At 35.3% G+C, this 15,118-nt stretch overlaps 1 protein-coding gene across 1 annotated transcript in view; it reads right to left on the bottom strand.

Annotated features, from left to right (window-relative positions):
- Positions 1-15,118, bottom strand: part of Cadps (calcium-dependent secretion activator 1) — a 310,167-nt gene that overhangs the window by 59,819 nt on the left and 235,230 nt on the right. Inside the window, exon 25 of the mRNA XM_075363363.1 lies at positions 3,142-3,297. Within this exon, the coding sequence (XP_075219478.1) occupies positions 3,142-3,297 (156 nt within the window). The remainder of the gene's footprint in view (positions 1-3,141; positions 3,298-15,118) is intronic.

The raw sequence follows: 15,118 nt of genomic DNA, 5'->3' as shown, positions 1-15,118 counted from the left end.
TCATTTAGTATTTTTTATATATTAATCATTAAATACCACTTAAAATATAATACAACTGATTTTGATTAACTAAACTGGAGAAATGAAATCAGATCGTTATTCTAACTCTTCAGTTGATTTCAAAATTACAAAATCAAAATCTTAGTTGCCCAGAAAAATATTCCATATACATAAAAATATTTTTAAGAAAATTTCAGCAATATTTATCTTTACTTTATTTTATAACCCACTTTCTGATAAAAAGCATTTATACCCATCCATAAATAAAAAAAAAAAACTTTTTAATATTTTCACTAAGGTAGAACTGGCAAACCAAGAATTCTCTCAGATGTGTCATACAGCACTTATTTCAAAACAAATATATTTTATATGTATATAAAGGCTAAATAATATTATTAAAATTGTTTCTGAGAAAAATTTATCTAGGGAAATTTTATTATTGGTTAGAAATAAACAATTTTTACCATAAATGCTACACATCTGGCATGAAGTTGATTTTTATGACTTAACCTTTATCCGTATGAAGTTCTAACAAAGCAATTCTTGGGTCATGGATATGATGCTAAACTGCATCCTCATAACCTGATGGTTCCATAACACCTGAAATATCTTAGGGAGTATAATCCTAAAGTAGTAATAAGTGCCAATGATCAAATCCATATTTAATAAATTCAGTTTCCAGAGATCATTGAAGTTAAGAACATTGGGTGCAGTTTCACTGTATACAGTTAGTATTTTATTTATTTTTTTTTTATGGAATCGAGTGGGAGTTTCTGTTGTGATCAGATGTACTGTTGGGCGTTCTATCTTATACTGGTCTTTTATCTGGGTCAACGGTTTTGATATTAATTTGTAGGATTGGGAATTGACAGTGGAGAATTTTTAGAAATGTTTTTAATATATTTTAGTAGTTTTTGGATATGGACTGACCTTTTTTATTGGCTTTTTTATCTGAGCAACCTTACTGTCTTGGCAATAATGTTCATAGTTGATTGCTGGTCACAATAGTTAGTGCGTGTTAGTAGTGATGTACCTTGAGTTGTTTTCAAGTCGGGTGTAGCTTATCTCTAGTGGATAGCATAGAGAATTGTAACTGTTATCAGCTATGGATAGTATTGCTTATTATACCTCGAATTGATTAACTCTTGATTCCAATTTAAGCAATTTCAATTGTTGTTATCTCTTGATAAGATAGACTGTTATAGCTTAGTTTATTAAGTTATCATTTATACATTTATTTGGTTTAATTAATTTATTTTACTGTTTGTTTTAAGTTGTTTTTGACCTGTTTGTTTAATCAGGATACAGGGTGTCTGATAATCAAAAAGCATCAAAAAGGTGCACTGGATTGGTGTTTAAATGAGGAAGATGCGTTCAAGCCTAAAAGAAGTCTTATGAGGTCCCCAATAAGGGGGGAGTTACAGCCCCCACCGGAGAAAGTGGAAGCTAGTGGTCTGTTTGTGGTGGTCAAGCCAGTAGCGGCTAAATTTGGAGTATCTGGGGGTGTCGGTTACCAGCTTTGCTGATGATCTGTCGTTGGTGGTGGCTGCTAAGATGGAGGAGTAGGTTGTTAAGAAAGGTGATGCGGCAATTGGTCTTGTCGATGGATGGTTGGCGGCAAGGGGTCCCTCTTTGGCTGTGGAGAAAACCAAGGTCGTAGTTATGGCTGGTAGATAGAAGTTACAACCTATTGGGTTTACAGTGACAGGGGTGTCTATCGAGCCGGTTAGTCAAGTACTAAGATGTTTGGCTTGACAGAAGGCGCTCTTTTAGGATGCACCTAGAGGAGGTGCTTGTCAAGGTCGAGCGAACAGTGGCTGCAGTCCTTCGGCTTATATGTAGGGTGGACGGGCCACGCACATCTAAAAGGAGAGTGCTTATTTCAGCGCGGTCCATAGTGTTATATACTGTTCCTGTATGGTTTAAAGATTTGAGGCAAAGTAAGGTGGTGCAAAAATTGGAGCATCTGCAGCGTAGACTAGCTGTAGACGTAGCTGGTGTTTATCGGACTGCGGCTAGAGAGGCGATTTTTGTGGTAGCATCTGCTCCTCTGATGCAGTTTTTGGCGGAAGAGGCCATGGAGAGAGCTGCAGGGAAAGCCAAGGGTCTTGCTCGCAAGGATTTACTGAACAAGTGGCAGCGGAGGTGGGATGATATCAGCCCGGACAACTGGACTAAAAGGTTAATCCCTCAGCTGGAGCCGTGAGTCGGTAGGAAATATGGTGAGTTGAGCTTTGAGCTCACACAGTTTCTAACCGGCCATGGTAGTTATAATGAGTATCTGCACCGGATGCATAGGCGTGCTTCTGACCGGTGCATTTATTGTGAAAAGGTAGATTCTGTGGAGCATGCTATATTCAGGTGTGCGAGGTGGGATTATACCAGGTTTGAGGTGGAGTGGCTCATCGGATGATTGACGCCAGATAATTGTGTGGGCACTATGTTATTTAGCACTTGGAATTGGGACATAATAAGCGCTATGGCAAACAGAATAATGCATCATAAATTCGCAGAGGAAGATGATCGTGACTTGGGTAAATTAGGGATGAGCGGACAGTCCCGTTCAGAAGTGGTAGTGATGCTCCAACGTCCCACTTCAATGAGTGAACAGGGAGTCTTGGGGTCCATAACATGGGTAAAAAGAAAAGACTGGAGTCCTGGATGGAGGGCCTTCTAGGGAGCCCGCCACTGAGAGGCAAGGCAATGAAAAGAAGACCCAGTCCTGGCTGACCAGGCAGTACCCCATGCTAGGAATGGCATAGCTGGGCCCAGGATGGTCGCCTGGGAGGTTTGAGGTTATGGTACCCCTAGGACCACCTAGCAAAATGTGCAAATCATTTAAGGTAACTTGTTATTGTACAGAAATGTTTATGCACTGTCACAGGTTCCTGTAATAATAACATGATATAACATTTCATGGGGTTTTCTTCTCTTATCTAGAAAATATAAATTTCATAAAAGTTAGACACAACAATCATATATATATGAGAATAAAATAATGTTGCATATAAATCTTCTTACAGATTCTACTTTAACTGGGTTAAAAAATGTTATATCATCAACAAAGACATTATGATATAATTTATTACCATTTAATCTAGCTAGAAGTAAGAAATTTTTTATTTAGGTAAACAAACTTACCTCTGTATACAGGACTCAATCATATCACAGGCCATCAATTTTAAACGTTGCTCAAGATGTTGGCGAAATTCTGCATCAGGCCAATGCAGATCACGTATAAATGACTGTAAGGCATCCAGTTTCCAAAAAAGATCTTCAGAAGTAGCACAGCCATCCCTGCATTACAAAAAAATACAAACTAAAAACTTCGGTTCATCTGACAAATCAAAATCAGATTTAATCAATTTGTTCTGAGGAAGTGATAGTCTGAAGATAAAGAAACTGTTAATATCATGCTATAAGGACCTGACTAATTAAAATTTGGAAATTTAAAATCAAGATATGATTGTTTTGTTACTAGCTGTACTACTACATTTTATTGGTTAAAACCCACACACACACACACAATATATATATGACTCAATGTCATGCCAAGGTAAGAAATAGCGGTTTTAATAGTAAATGGCAAAGCACTATATGCGGATATTTTTTATGTATAATTTGTATTCTTAACTGCTGATGATGAAGTACTGACTTTGAAAGTTGGCAAGTGTCTCTTACAAAGCACTTTATACTACATATGATATTTTTGATTTTATAATTTTATTATTGTTTAAATTATAATAATTCAATATAATGGAAAAAATTTGTTGAGAGATATATATATATATATACAGTAGACTCGCGAGTACCAGGCCTAATAGAGCAGCCGGCCGGGCCGGATAAGGCGGAGTACAAAGTTTATAAACTGCAAAATATAGTCTTGTTTCACGTACAGTATTTTTAAAAAACTACTTGCTGTAGAATACAAAGGCACTGACCGGGAACTTATATCTGGTTGGTGATCTCGGAATCTGACAGCAATGAAGCAGTCTGTGAACCAACTCAGAAGGGCTGAGCAACGAGAGGGTGATCCCGATCGGCGTGTGGCCCTAACTGCAGATTACCACAGACAAGGACTAGGTACTTTCATAGCATTAGGTCCTCTAAGCGTAATTCCTTGCGCTCCTTCGTTCAGAAGCAAGGGAATAGACGCTTGGGGCGTTGTGTATAGAGCCCTTGGACATAAGCGCAGGAAAGATGTCCTCCTGTCAGCTTTGTCAACACGTGAAGGTGTGGTAATTGATAAGGACTGTGTCCTTAATATTTTGCTGAATGATTTGCTCCCGGATGACACTATGGTGGGTGAGCTTTCATACCACCGGCATGTCGAGCGGAAAGTCGCAATTTTCGAGATCACTGAGGCAGAAGTGCGCCAAGTGATCTGTAGCATAGCACGGCACAAAGCCCCAGTATATGATTGTATCACAGTGGAGCTTCTCATCCGAGCGCTTCCAGCGGTCCTTGGTCCTCTAACTAGAATACATAATAGGTTGCTCTTCGCCGGCTACTTTCCGGCTTGTTGGAAGCGTGGAGACTTGGTATTGTTGTCCAAAGGTGGCGACAAAGATCCTACTGTTAGTTCTTCTTACCGTCTACTAACGCTCTTGCCCGTGATTGGCAATGTTTTTGAGAAGGTCCTATATTTGCGTATTAATGTTAGATTGGCCACTGATCATTTGCTGATGGTCAACCAGTATGGTTTCCGACCGGGCAAGAGCACTGAGGACGCCATACTAAAGGTGATGGATATAGCTTCCTCCAGCCCATATAAATATGTATTAGGGATTTTTCTGGACATATCCGGGGCATTTATGGTGGCCTTCTGCCCTGTTTCAGATGCAGAAGCGTAAGTGTACATGAAATGAACTAGAGGTGCTTTCAAGTTATTTCAGCCATCGGACCGTTTCCCTGCGTGATGGCGGCTCGGAGGTTCGTAAGACCTTAGCTAAAGGATGCCCTCAGGGCAGTGTTCTGAGTCCCCTTCTTTGGATCATAGAATTTGATTCGATGATGCATTTAAGGTTGCCATGTGGCTGTCGTGTCATCGCTTATGCTGACAACGCGCTGCTACTGATTGAAGGGGATTCGCGTAACGAGGGAGAATTCCGAGCTGCTCGTGCTTGTGAGACACTCCGACCGTGGAGTCTCCAACAAGATGATTTTCAGCCCAGAGAAAACCACAATGATGTTGCTTAAGGGCCGATTGGCTGCTTCCCGATGAATCCGGGTTCGGATGGCTGTTCTCCCCATTCGGTACGTTACGACTCAAAAATACCTGGGTGTTATCCTTGATGAAAATTTTCGGTTGAAGGAGCATCTGCAGTACGTAGCAAAAAAGGCCACTGATGTTTTTTATGGACTCAGTGGAGTCATTCATCCCGATTTATTGATTGACGGGTTGAATTACCGTACCATGCGTATACTTTACAAAGGTGTCAGCGAAGCTATTATGCTGTATGCTGCGACTGTCTGGGCTTACCGGATGGCTTTTAGGCATTGCGCGGATATTTTTCTGCGGGCCCAGCGACACCTCTTGCTGGCTGTTATAGGCGGTTACTGAACAGTCTCGCGGGAGGCAGTCTGTGTTATAGCCGGAGTGAAACTAATATATATCTTGGTTAATAAGCGTAAGGAATGCTACATTTCCAAGGTAAATAACTTATTGACATCAGAACGAAAGCAGGAAATTGAAGACCGAGGCCTTGCGTCTTGGCAGGTTAAGTGGGACGAATCCCCCACAGGTCGCTACACGCATGGTATATTTCCTATTGTGTCTAATTTAGGTGCGATTAGATGGGTCTCCCCCAATCGGTATATCACACAGTTTCTCCCCGAGCATGGTGCCTTTCGGGCGAGTTTGGCTAGATTTCGTTTGGTGGATTCGAGTCAATACCCGGACTGCGGGACTGATGATACAGTGGACCACGTCCTCTACCTCTGTCCCCGATACAAGGTCAACGTTCACGAGCTGTTAGGGAACTTGAGAGAATACATTCCTTTCTCCGTATTAACTGGATGATCCGCGAGAAGTGGTCTATAGTGGCTGGTTTTCTTCGTGCCCTTGCGGTGTGTAGGTCTGCAGAGGGAGTTTAGCGGAGGTATTTGATCGTGGCACGATCCCGGGTGGTTAGGGTTCCGGCCTAACCATTGGATTGGTTGGAGGTAGGCGCATTGGCATCGTGCCACGGTTATATTGATATCGTTTATGATTTGATTTGGGGCTCCCGCTGGCGGGGGTAGCCGCGCTGTCGGGGTATGGTAGCCCGTGCGACCGGGAGCGTGGCTTCGTTACGTCGGTGGCGGTCCTGATTGTGACTTGGTAATGCCACGCGAGACACCATGATGGGACTGGGTGGGGGTGCGGGGTTTGTCCCTGGCTCCTGCGCGGACCGGAATGAGGTTGCGTTCCTCTTGTTAGGTGACCTAAATTGGTCGACTTAATTGGGTGTAGGTCTGAATCTCTATGTTGCGTAAGACATAATTTTGATTGGTATGAGTGTAGCACTTATGTAACTTTAAACTCGTTCGTTATCTGAGGCATTCATAGTCACGAATGGTGCTGTCAAATCTGGACTAGGCTCCGGGTTCGCGCTTCCGCGGTTTCGGTTAGTTAATTTGAGAGAATCATGTTAGGTTGGATGTAAAGATGTCCGTTTGAGGCCTACATGAAGGCGAAATTTGATTTGTATCTTACTGATGCAAATGTCTGCCGAGGCATTTACATCGGTGGCATCCCGACCGAGGCCTGGCTGATGATTGTGAGATGTAATCAGTTAGAGGGTCTCGGGGCTTGGAACTGAGGGGTTGGTGTGGCGACCGGTAACGTCACAAGGTGGGTATCTTCCCCCTACGGGGTTGGGATGTGGTACAGTGCATTTTTTAAATTCTTGACTAGTATCGTGAAGAAAATACAAAAACGGAAACGTTTTCTAAATTTAATATATGTTAATGAACAACGTACATCTACAATCTGAATGTTTAATGTTCTGTATTAATGTTAATAAAAATGTACAGTGCATATTGACTTACTTGATTTAACTCTTAAAAAGTCTAAAGTTTGCATCTTTCGCTACACTCTCTTCCTCGCTGATAAGTCCCGCCATTTACGTAAGCACATGATATCCGCTGATGTCGCTTCTTCCTGTTGATTTATGTATTCAAGCGTGGTCTCAATCGCGTTGAGCTTCACAGTGCGGTATCAGATTGGGTCTTTCTTCAACGGTATCTTCTTCATTTAATATCATCGATACTATATATCATCAGTTATTTCTTCAATTTCTTTTCCTATTTTTTTCGATTATTTACGTACTGTACGGAATTATGTTCGGCCGGATAGTCGCGAGTCTAATATACATATATATATATATAAATTACGTTACATTAAAATCCTCACATTGCGTTCCATAGGCCAACGTGTGCTTCATATCACTAAATACTTATAAATCCACCGTGTGATGGAATGCAATGCAGCTGCACCCTTTGCCAAGTGTAAAGAATATTTATTCAGTTCTACATAGACTTTCATGATCTAAAGTTCTCATAGTAGACTCATTTGATGGACATCGACCTATATTAGAGTTCTCATAGAAGACTCGTTGATGCACATCATCGTCCTATTTAATTCATCATTAACATGTACGCAAAATGATGTAAAACTATTTAAATATATATTAAATATTTAACAATTAATTATTAACAGTTAAATGGATATTAATTGTAATAATGGCTTATTAATTGTATAGAAATTAGGCTTACCATATTTTTTGGGTCCAACCCAGGACATATTTTGAAATGGTTTGTTTGTTTTAATTACATCATAAAATTCACAACAACAAAGTTCTGAATTAATTTTAAAATTTAGCAGATGTTTAACAGTAGATAGTGAACGTCTACCCCTTTCTACAGACCAAATGTTCCCCATAATTGAAAAAACTCTTAACTGGAGCAGATGTCCCAGGCAAAGATATCGCAAACTCAACCATCTTAGAAATATTGCAATATGAAATAACAGTCTTTTTAAACACCTTAAAAATTTCTTTCCACTTCTCTTCAATAGTATCTGGTACTTTTTCAGAACTTCAACCACAACCTAACCTTTTGTTTTGAATTATCTGGTTCAAGAATGTACGTTCATCAAATAAGTCTTCAATACTTATGGAATCTTTTATAATTTCATTAACAACTTGTGCACTCTCTTCTAAATCAGATCATGCAATTTCAGTTCGTAAATTTATCCACTGAAACTTACTAACTTTATCAAAAGTAGTTCTCCACAACTCTAAGTATTGGATACTAGAATTACAAAAACTGTTTACGCTTGAAAATAATTTTTGTTCCTGAACATTATTATTTTCTTTTAGAGTGGGTAGCAATTCTTTGGCAGAAGATCGTACAAATTTGTGGGTTTTTCTTTCCTAAAGTTGACAAATTAATTCAGACTATGTCTGAAATGTTTCTGTTGCTGTGATGAATTAGCTTCCAATTTCAGAACTACATTATTAAATAACTGTAGAGTAACTTAATAAAATTTCAAACACAGTTCACTTTCTAGATTTATAAAAAAATCAAATAATAATTTTGGATATTTGTCACAAGATAAGAAGTATGATTTTGGGCCATCAAAAATGGAAAAAATTCTTTCTATTGCAGGTAACAAACTAAGAAACCTTGTGCTGCTATGAGGTAATAATTTTTTGTAATTTGTTTCCACAAATTCAGAGGACTCTTGCACAAAACAGAAAGTTTTTTTAATCTTACTGTATATATGTGAAAATATTTATAAATTTTTATAACAATAACTAATATGTCCAGGGGTAGAAAATCACATGCTGTTTGTACTGAATTGTGTACAATGTGAGCTGAACAACCAATTCCTATAATAGGTTTACCTAATTCACTTCAAACTTTTCTGAACACATTTTCATTCCCCTTTCTTTTCACACCACCAAAATTACTGTTAGTGCTATCAGCAGTATAACAAACCAAGTTTTCTTCAAGTTTGTATTTTTCCACACATTGTAAAAGATACTGAGTCAAAATTTGAGCAGTTTCATCTGACACTTCATCAAAATTTAAAAGTTTAACTGGAATTCCCTCCTTTAGACTGAAATATCTTACAACTGGAAAAAGTTTTACTTTGCCTCTGTTTGAGCTATCCATCGTTACTGTTACATAATTAATGTTTTTCAAAGAATGCAATACATTATCAAATATAAATGCTGAAATAACATTAACAATAACTGCCTCGGTTTTGGTTCTAGCAGAAGAAAATTTTGGGTCATGTAACTTTTTAACCTGTTCAGATGTGCAGTTTGATTTTGAAACTGAGTTCATGTCTAGCAGTGTGGTATGAAAATGTAGCTTTTTTAGCAGCATACTCCAGATCACTATTATTGTTATTCCCATCTTTGCCTTTAAAAATCTGTAATGTTAGCTGAAGCAGTAGCATTAATAGCACTCCTATGTTTAGCTGTTTTCAGTTGGTCTTCACTATCACCCTTTCCATATGCACAAGAGAAAATTCTTCAGTACATAATGTGCAATAAACACGTTCATTGTTATTGTCATTACACAATTTCAAAATTGTGTATTCCTGCTGCAGGTTAACATTAAATACATTTTCTTTTGTTCGTTGCTAAACGATGAGACAAAAAATGCATAGAGATTAAATGATCAAAAACATGTATATGAGTTACTTCACACACGAAAACAACATAAACACATTGCCCCTGTATGTTGCCAAATGACTAAACAAAAAGTTGTGGCGAGACCGGTAGCCACGCCTCCATCAAAATCGATGTCAGCGCTTGCTCCAAAGTGGGCTGAGAGATGCATGGCCATAAGAGAATGTTTAAAAACGCGATGTCAAACATATAGATCTAAAATTAAAAAAAACCCTCACCAGTCGTAAAATTCTCAAATCCCGGACAGCACTAAAAAATCAGGACTGTCTGGGCTAATCCTGGACATACAGTAAGCCTAATAAAAATAAAGTTAGGTTTTTTTAAAAACAGAGCTTGTTGAGTTTGAAATTTAACTTACACACACACACACACACACACACACACACACACACACACACACACACACACACACACACACACATTACATAACATTAAATGATGTGAACTATTAAATCTTTAGTCTTACTATTATCTGAGAAACAGTTGATGTACCAAACAGAATTATTACATTTTCACAAACTGGTATAGATTGAATGATTATTAACCTAGATATAAGTTCAACTACAACTAATATAAATAGTAATCGGGTATCTGACCATTTTACCCCAAAAAATAGACATTAGGATCAAGTGTAGAAATAACAACAGTTATGAAATAAAGAAGTTCAGAAATGTCAATGCTACAAATATAATGAAAAACGGGAACTAGTTAAGCTTAGAATAAAATGAACTGTACATCCAACAATCTTGTAATGGCAATGAGAAAAATTCAACATTATTTTTAATAGTAGCTTGTCCTAGGTAAGTTGAAGTTTATCCAGATTCTAAGAATCATACAGACGCATTTTAAGAAACTTCAGGACACAATTCTAAACTTAACAAGTTCCTTCTTTTCTCTTTAGAGTTTAATCTTATGATTTTATTTTAGGAATAAATATGAATTTTATGAAAAAATATTCAGATTCAATCATACCATTTAAATTTAAAAAATATTAAAACAAAATATTAATGGCACCAAAAAATTTAAAGCAGCATGATCACTCATAAACAATTAAATAAATTGCAAGCTAAAAGGGTGAATTAATGTGTAAAATAATAATGAAATTATCAATAAATTCACAGATGTATTTAACAATTTAATATTTACTTTCTAATGTAATTAATAATTAAAAAATTATTTTGTTAACACATCATCCCAAATTTCTGCAGTCCAACATCATCAAGCCTTTAATCGAAGATGAAATTTGTAGTCATCAAAAAGAGAATTGGAAATTAAAAATTCTTACAACTTGAACAAAATCAAAATCCAAATAACAACAGCAAAAGCAAAGTGCAGCATTGTTTATTTCTTGGAGTTCTAGTAGATAACTATTTCAGATGACAAAAATAAATCAACAGCATTTCTAAAAAAATGGTAGCAACGTGGAATACCTATTAAAATAGCGTGAAGGAATTGAATAAACAAATGATTTACTTTGGGATTGTTACTGATACCACACATACAGATTGAAGTAAAGGATTGTGAAGCTATCAAGTATATAAATCTACTAGTTTAAAAAAAAAATTATCAGAATAATTAACAATTTAAATTATAAGCAGCCACGCCAGGTATTATTTTCAAGAGCCACATATTCCTTATAAATTTATAAAATAATAGTAATAATAAAAAACAAACAAATATATATATATATCAAGAGCATATGGCAAAATATAAAGCATAGGGAAAACATTCATTTACACAGCTTTCATAACATTGCAAACAGAGGAGATCTAATTAAATGCTTTCCTTCATAACAAATTAAGTTGTTGGCCTGAAACCAAAGTTTTGCGATTTCATATTCTGTTATTATTTAATGATAGAAACATGTGTGTCAAGAAAATATACAGAAATAGCTTAAGTAAATGTTTTTACTTTTAAAAATTAAGCAAACATTCTATGTTTGAAAATTCATTTTTCCATCATGAATAATTCATGTTTCTTACGTTTAATCAACCATGTGCTCAAAAGTTTAATTCATAAAATTTGCTTTATAATACCATAAGTACTGCATATAATATAATTAGTGAAATTTTATCATCCTAATTTTTCTTTGGATTATTTACCACATAATGAAATACTTTTAAAAAGTGTGTACTCTACTGAATTGCATAAATTGTCATAGTTATATAAAAAAATTGTTAATACAATAAAAATGGCGAAGAATGTACTGGAAAATAATTATGTAAACATAAAGTTCAATATGTTGCCTACATTTATTTCTATAGGTGTTTGTGGCCCCATCACTTAGTTTGGTCTGTAAATAATAATTTATTGGCAAACACTTACATAATAATTTACAGGTGTTGAAAATGATATCCATCCACTTCTACGCACTTGTCAACACATTTGACCAAGTTCCTTGTTACTCTTGTTAGCTGCACCATCTTTTTTCTGGATGGCATCAGTAATGTTTGAATTCAGTTTCTGCAGGGTGTGCATATTGCTTCTACAAATGATTTATTTCAAGTAACCCCATAGAAAGAAGTCTGGACTAGTCAGATCAGGGGAACTTGGTGGCCACAATCCTGTAGAAATGATTCTTCCACTGTAAAAACCCTGCAGCATCTCCATAGTAGAGCGAGCTGTATGGCTAGTTTGGTGCTGTTCTATTGCAACTAGCATTCATGCTCTTCCTGTTGCAGTAAGGCTATGAACTGTTAGATAATTTCTTGGTAGACGGCAGCATCCACAGTTTTTAAAAAAAAATAAGGGTCTTATTATTTGTTGCCTTGAAACCACATATCATAAGCCTATTTTTTGTGGCTGTGGAGGAGATTAAAAGAAAATGTGTGGGTTTTCAGTAATCCATGTCTGGTACTGAACTATTAACATACCCATCAAGATGAAATCATGCTTTATCTCTAAAAAACACTTGAGCTAAAATACCATTGTTGCCTTTAATGAAGTTTATGAACTGTTGATAGTAGTGAACCCTTTCAACATAGTGAGTATTAGTTAGTTAGCTCATGGAAAAGCTGCATTCAATGCAGATAATATTTCAGCAATCTCCTCACTGATGTTGGGCTAAACCTAATGAAATGTTTTATTCCCAGCATAGTCTTCATAAAAATTTATGAGGAGACCTGTGTCAGGCATGTTTCTGGTCTAACATCGAACCTTTCATGAAAATTTTTTAACTTTTGAATAACACTTTTCACTAATGCTGCTTCCTTTTCAAATTTTTCCCAGAACTTTTGCCAGCACACAACATGAGCTTTCATCTCTAAGGTTCCATCATGAATACAGCATTACATTTTTCAATAGTTAATCACATTTTAACAAACAACACACAGTTACTCAACCTTGTTCAAAAGCCAATGCTCAACACAGACTGGCAGTACTCAAATGTGCAGACAATAAATAGTTCTCCTCACCCCCAACTCCGGTCATACCAACATCTTCTACATCATTTTACCCATCTCACATCAATATATGCTTATTTTAACAAAAATATGTACTTAGTATAAACTAGTGAGTGATGGAGTCTTTTTTAAATTGAAGACCTAAATATGGGATGTATATATATCGAACATATTTAAAAGCATATATATACATCTACACATATTTTTTGGTATTGGTTTTTTTAAATATAGGACTGCATTATCTGTTTTTAACTAAAAAGATATTACTTATAGTTAACAGTATCATTAATTATGATATAACTATTTTGATTCTTAAAAATGTACAGAACATGTAGAATAAGTCACATGTCTAATAAAAACAAATGAATTAAATAAATAAAGTTTATAAAATTACTGTTTAATAAAATCAAAAAATACTAATACAATGAAAGGTTAAATACATTGATAAAGTGTATCCTATCTTTCTTTAGTCCTGTTTGTTAGTTGTGAATGTAGTATTTACATCTTTAAATTCATAGTAAACTTGATGTGTAATTAGTGAGTTGTGTATGGACATGCAAAGTTTTCAGTCTGCATCTCTATTTAATCTTGCTACCTATTTATATCATATTTTAATATTGTTTATCAACTTAAAATAATAATTACTTTATTATTTCATTATTATTTTTAAAGATGGATGGCAATGAACACTTGAAAAACTATGGAAAAAGTGAAATACATTTAAAAAAAAATATAACTACCTGCTTTTCAGAGATGAAATTAAGTTTAATCAGAGTACAAATTTCTTTTGCCCTATTACTTTTGTAATCCTTGTATGCCAAGGCCAATGTTAGAAAAAAGTTGCAGTTATAACTCCAGTTAAAAATAGAGTTAGGATTTCTGCAATTATTGGATTGGATAATAAAGATAAACATACAATTTAGCATTGTTTTACTGAATAATGAATACTATGAGAGAAAAATGTTCCCAAGTGCAAATAAAAATTGCTCAAAATAACAACAACAAAAGCTTCTTGTACTGATTTAGTTTCCTCTATCAAATTAATATGAAGAAAACGATGTTTCAAGTACAAAAAAAAATTAATGAGAAGAAACATTTAATTGGAAAATGTTAGATTATCACCTAATTTAGTATTAAAAATTAGAATAAAAATTGGTACACTTAGCTATGTTTACCCATGTTTTGTTGAAACATGAATTATTACTTAAAAATGACAAATAATTTTTTTTCTGGGGTTATATTACCAAGTTTGTTGAAGTTCAATTTCCTGTAGCAAATAGCTTTAGATCTCGTTAGTTTCTTTTTTTTGTATTATAACAATACATTGTGAATCCATAGTTATTGTTTTGTGGAATTTAATAATCATAATTGAATTGTCAAATTTAATTAACATAAGAATAATCAAATTAAACAAAACTAAAAATTCCGTAATTGATTACATTAAAAACAATTTTTAATAAGGCATTAAAAACTGAAATACTGTTAATACTGATTAATTAAATAATTAGTAAAGCAAACAAGTATAATTAAAATAGTAATAATGATGATAATGCAATCATAATGTAACATGAATCTCTTGTCAGCCTCATACAGAGTACAGTAATAATAGAGTTCTTGCAGTGAAAGTATCATTGAAATGTGGCATTTCTTGCTAGTATGATATATATATATATTTTGTTAATAACACCTTGTTGGACAAGGCAACATAAGACAATGTAAACAACTATTAACATAGGTGTATGCATAAGAAATTAAAAATTACTGAATATGAACATAATAAACAAACAATTTTTCTTGATCACAGTATCACGAAAAACAACCATCAAAAATACACTCTCAAAATCAAAATAGATAGTAATAGACATTCTCGTTCACAATGCCTCAAATTATTCAATCTCATAAACTATCTAATAAAATCTACACCATAATAAATGCTCATGCCCCCACTACAAATAAAAACAAATCTCCAAAAGATCGTAAAGAAGCAGAAAACACCTGGGACCTACTTGAACAGACCATAAATTAGTAACA

The sequence above is a fragment of the Lycorma delicatula genome, chromosome 4, assembly GCF_047948215.1.
Source record: "Lycorma delicatula isolate Av1 chromosome 4, ASM4794821v1, whole genome shotgun sequence".
Lineage (NCBI taxonomy): Eukaryota > Metazoa > Arthropoda > Insecta > Hemiptera > Fulgoridae > Lycorma > Lycorma delicatula.
The sequence above is the reverse complement of the archived record's forward strand: the minus strand, read 5'-3'. Positions and strand labels throughout refer to the sequence as shown.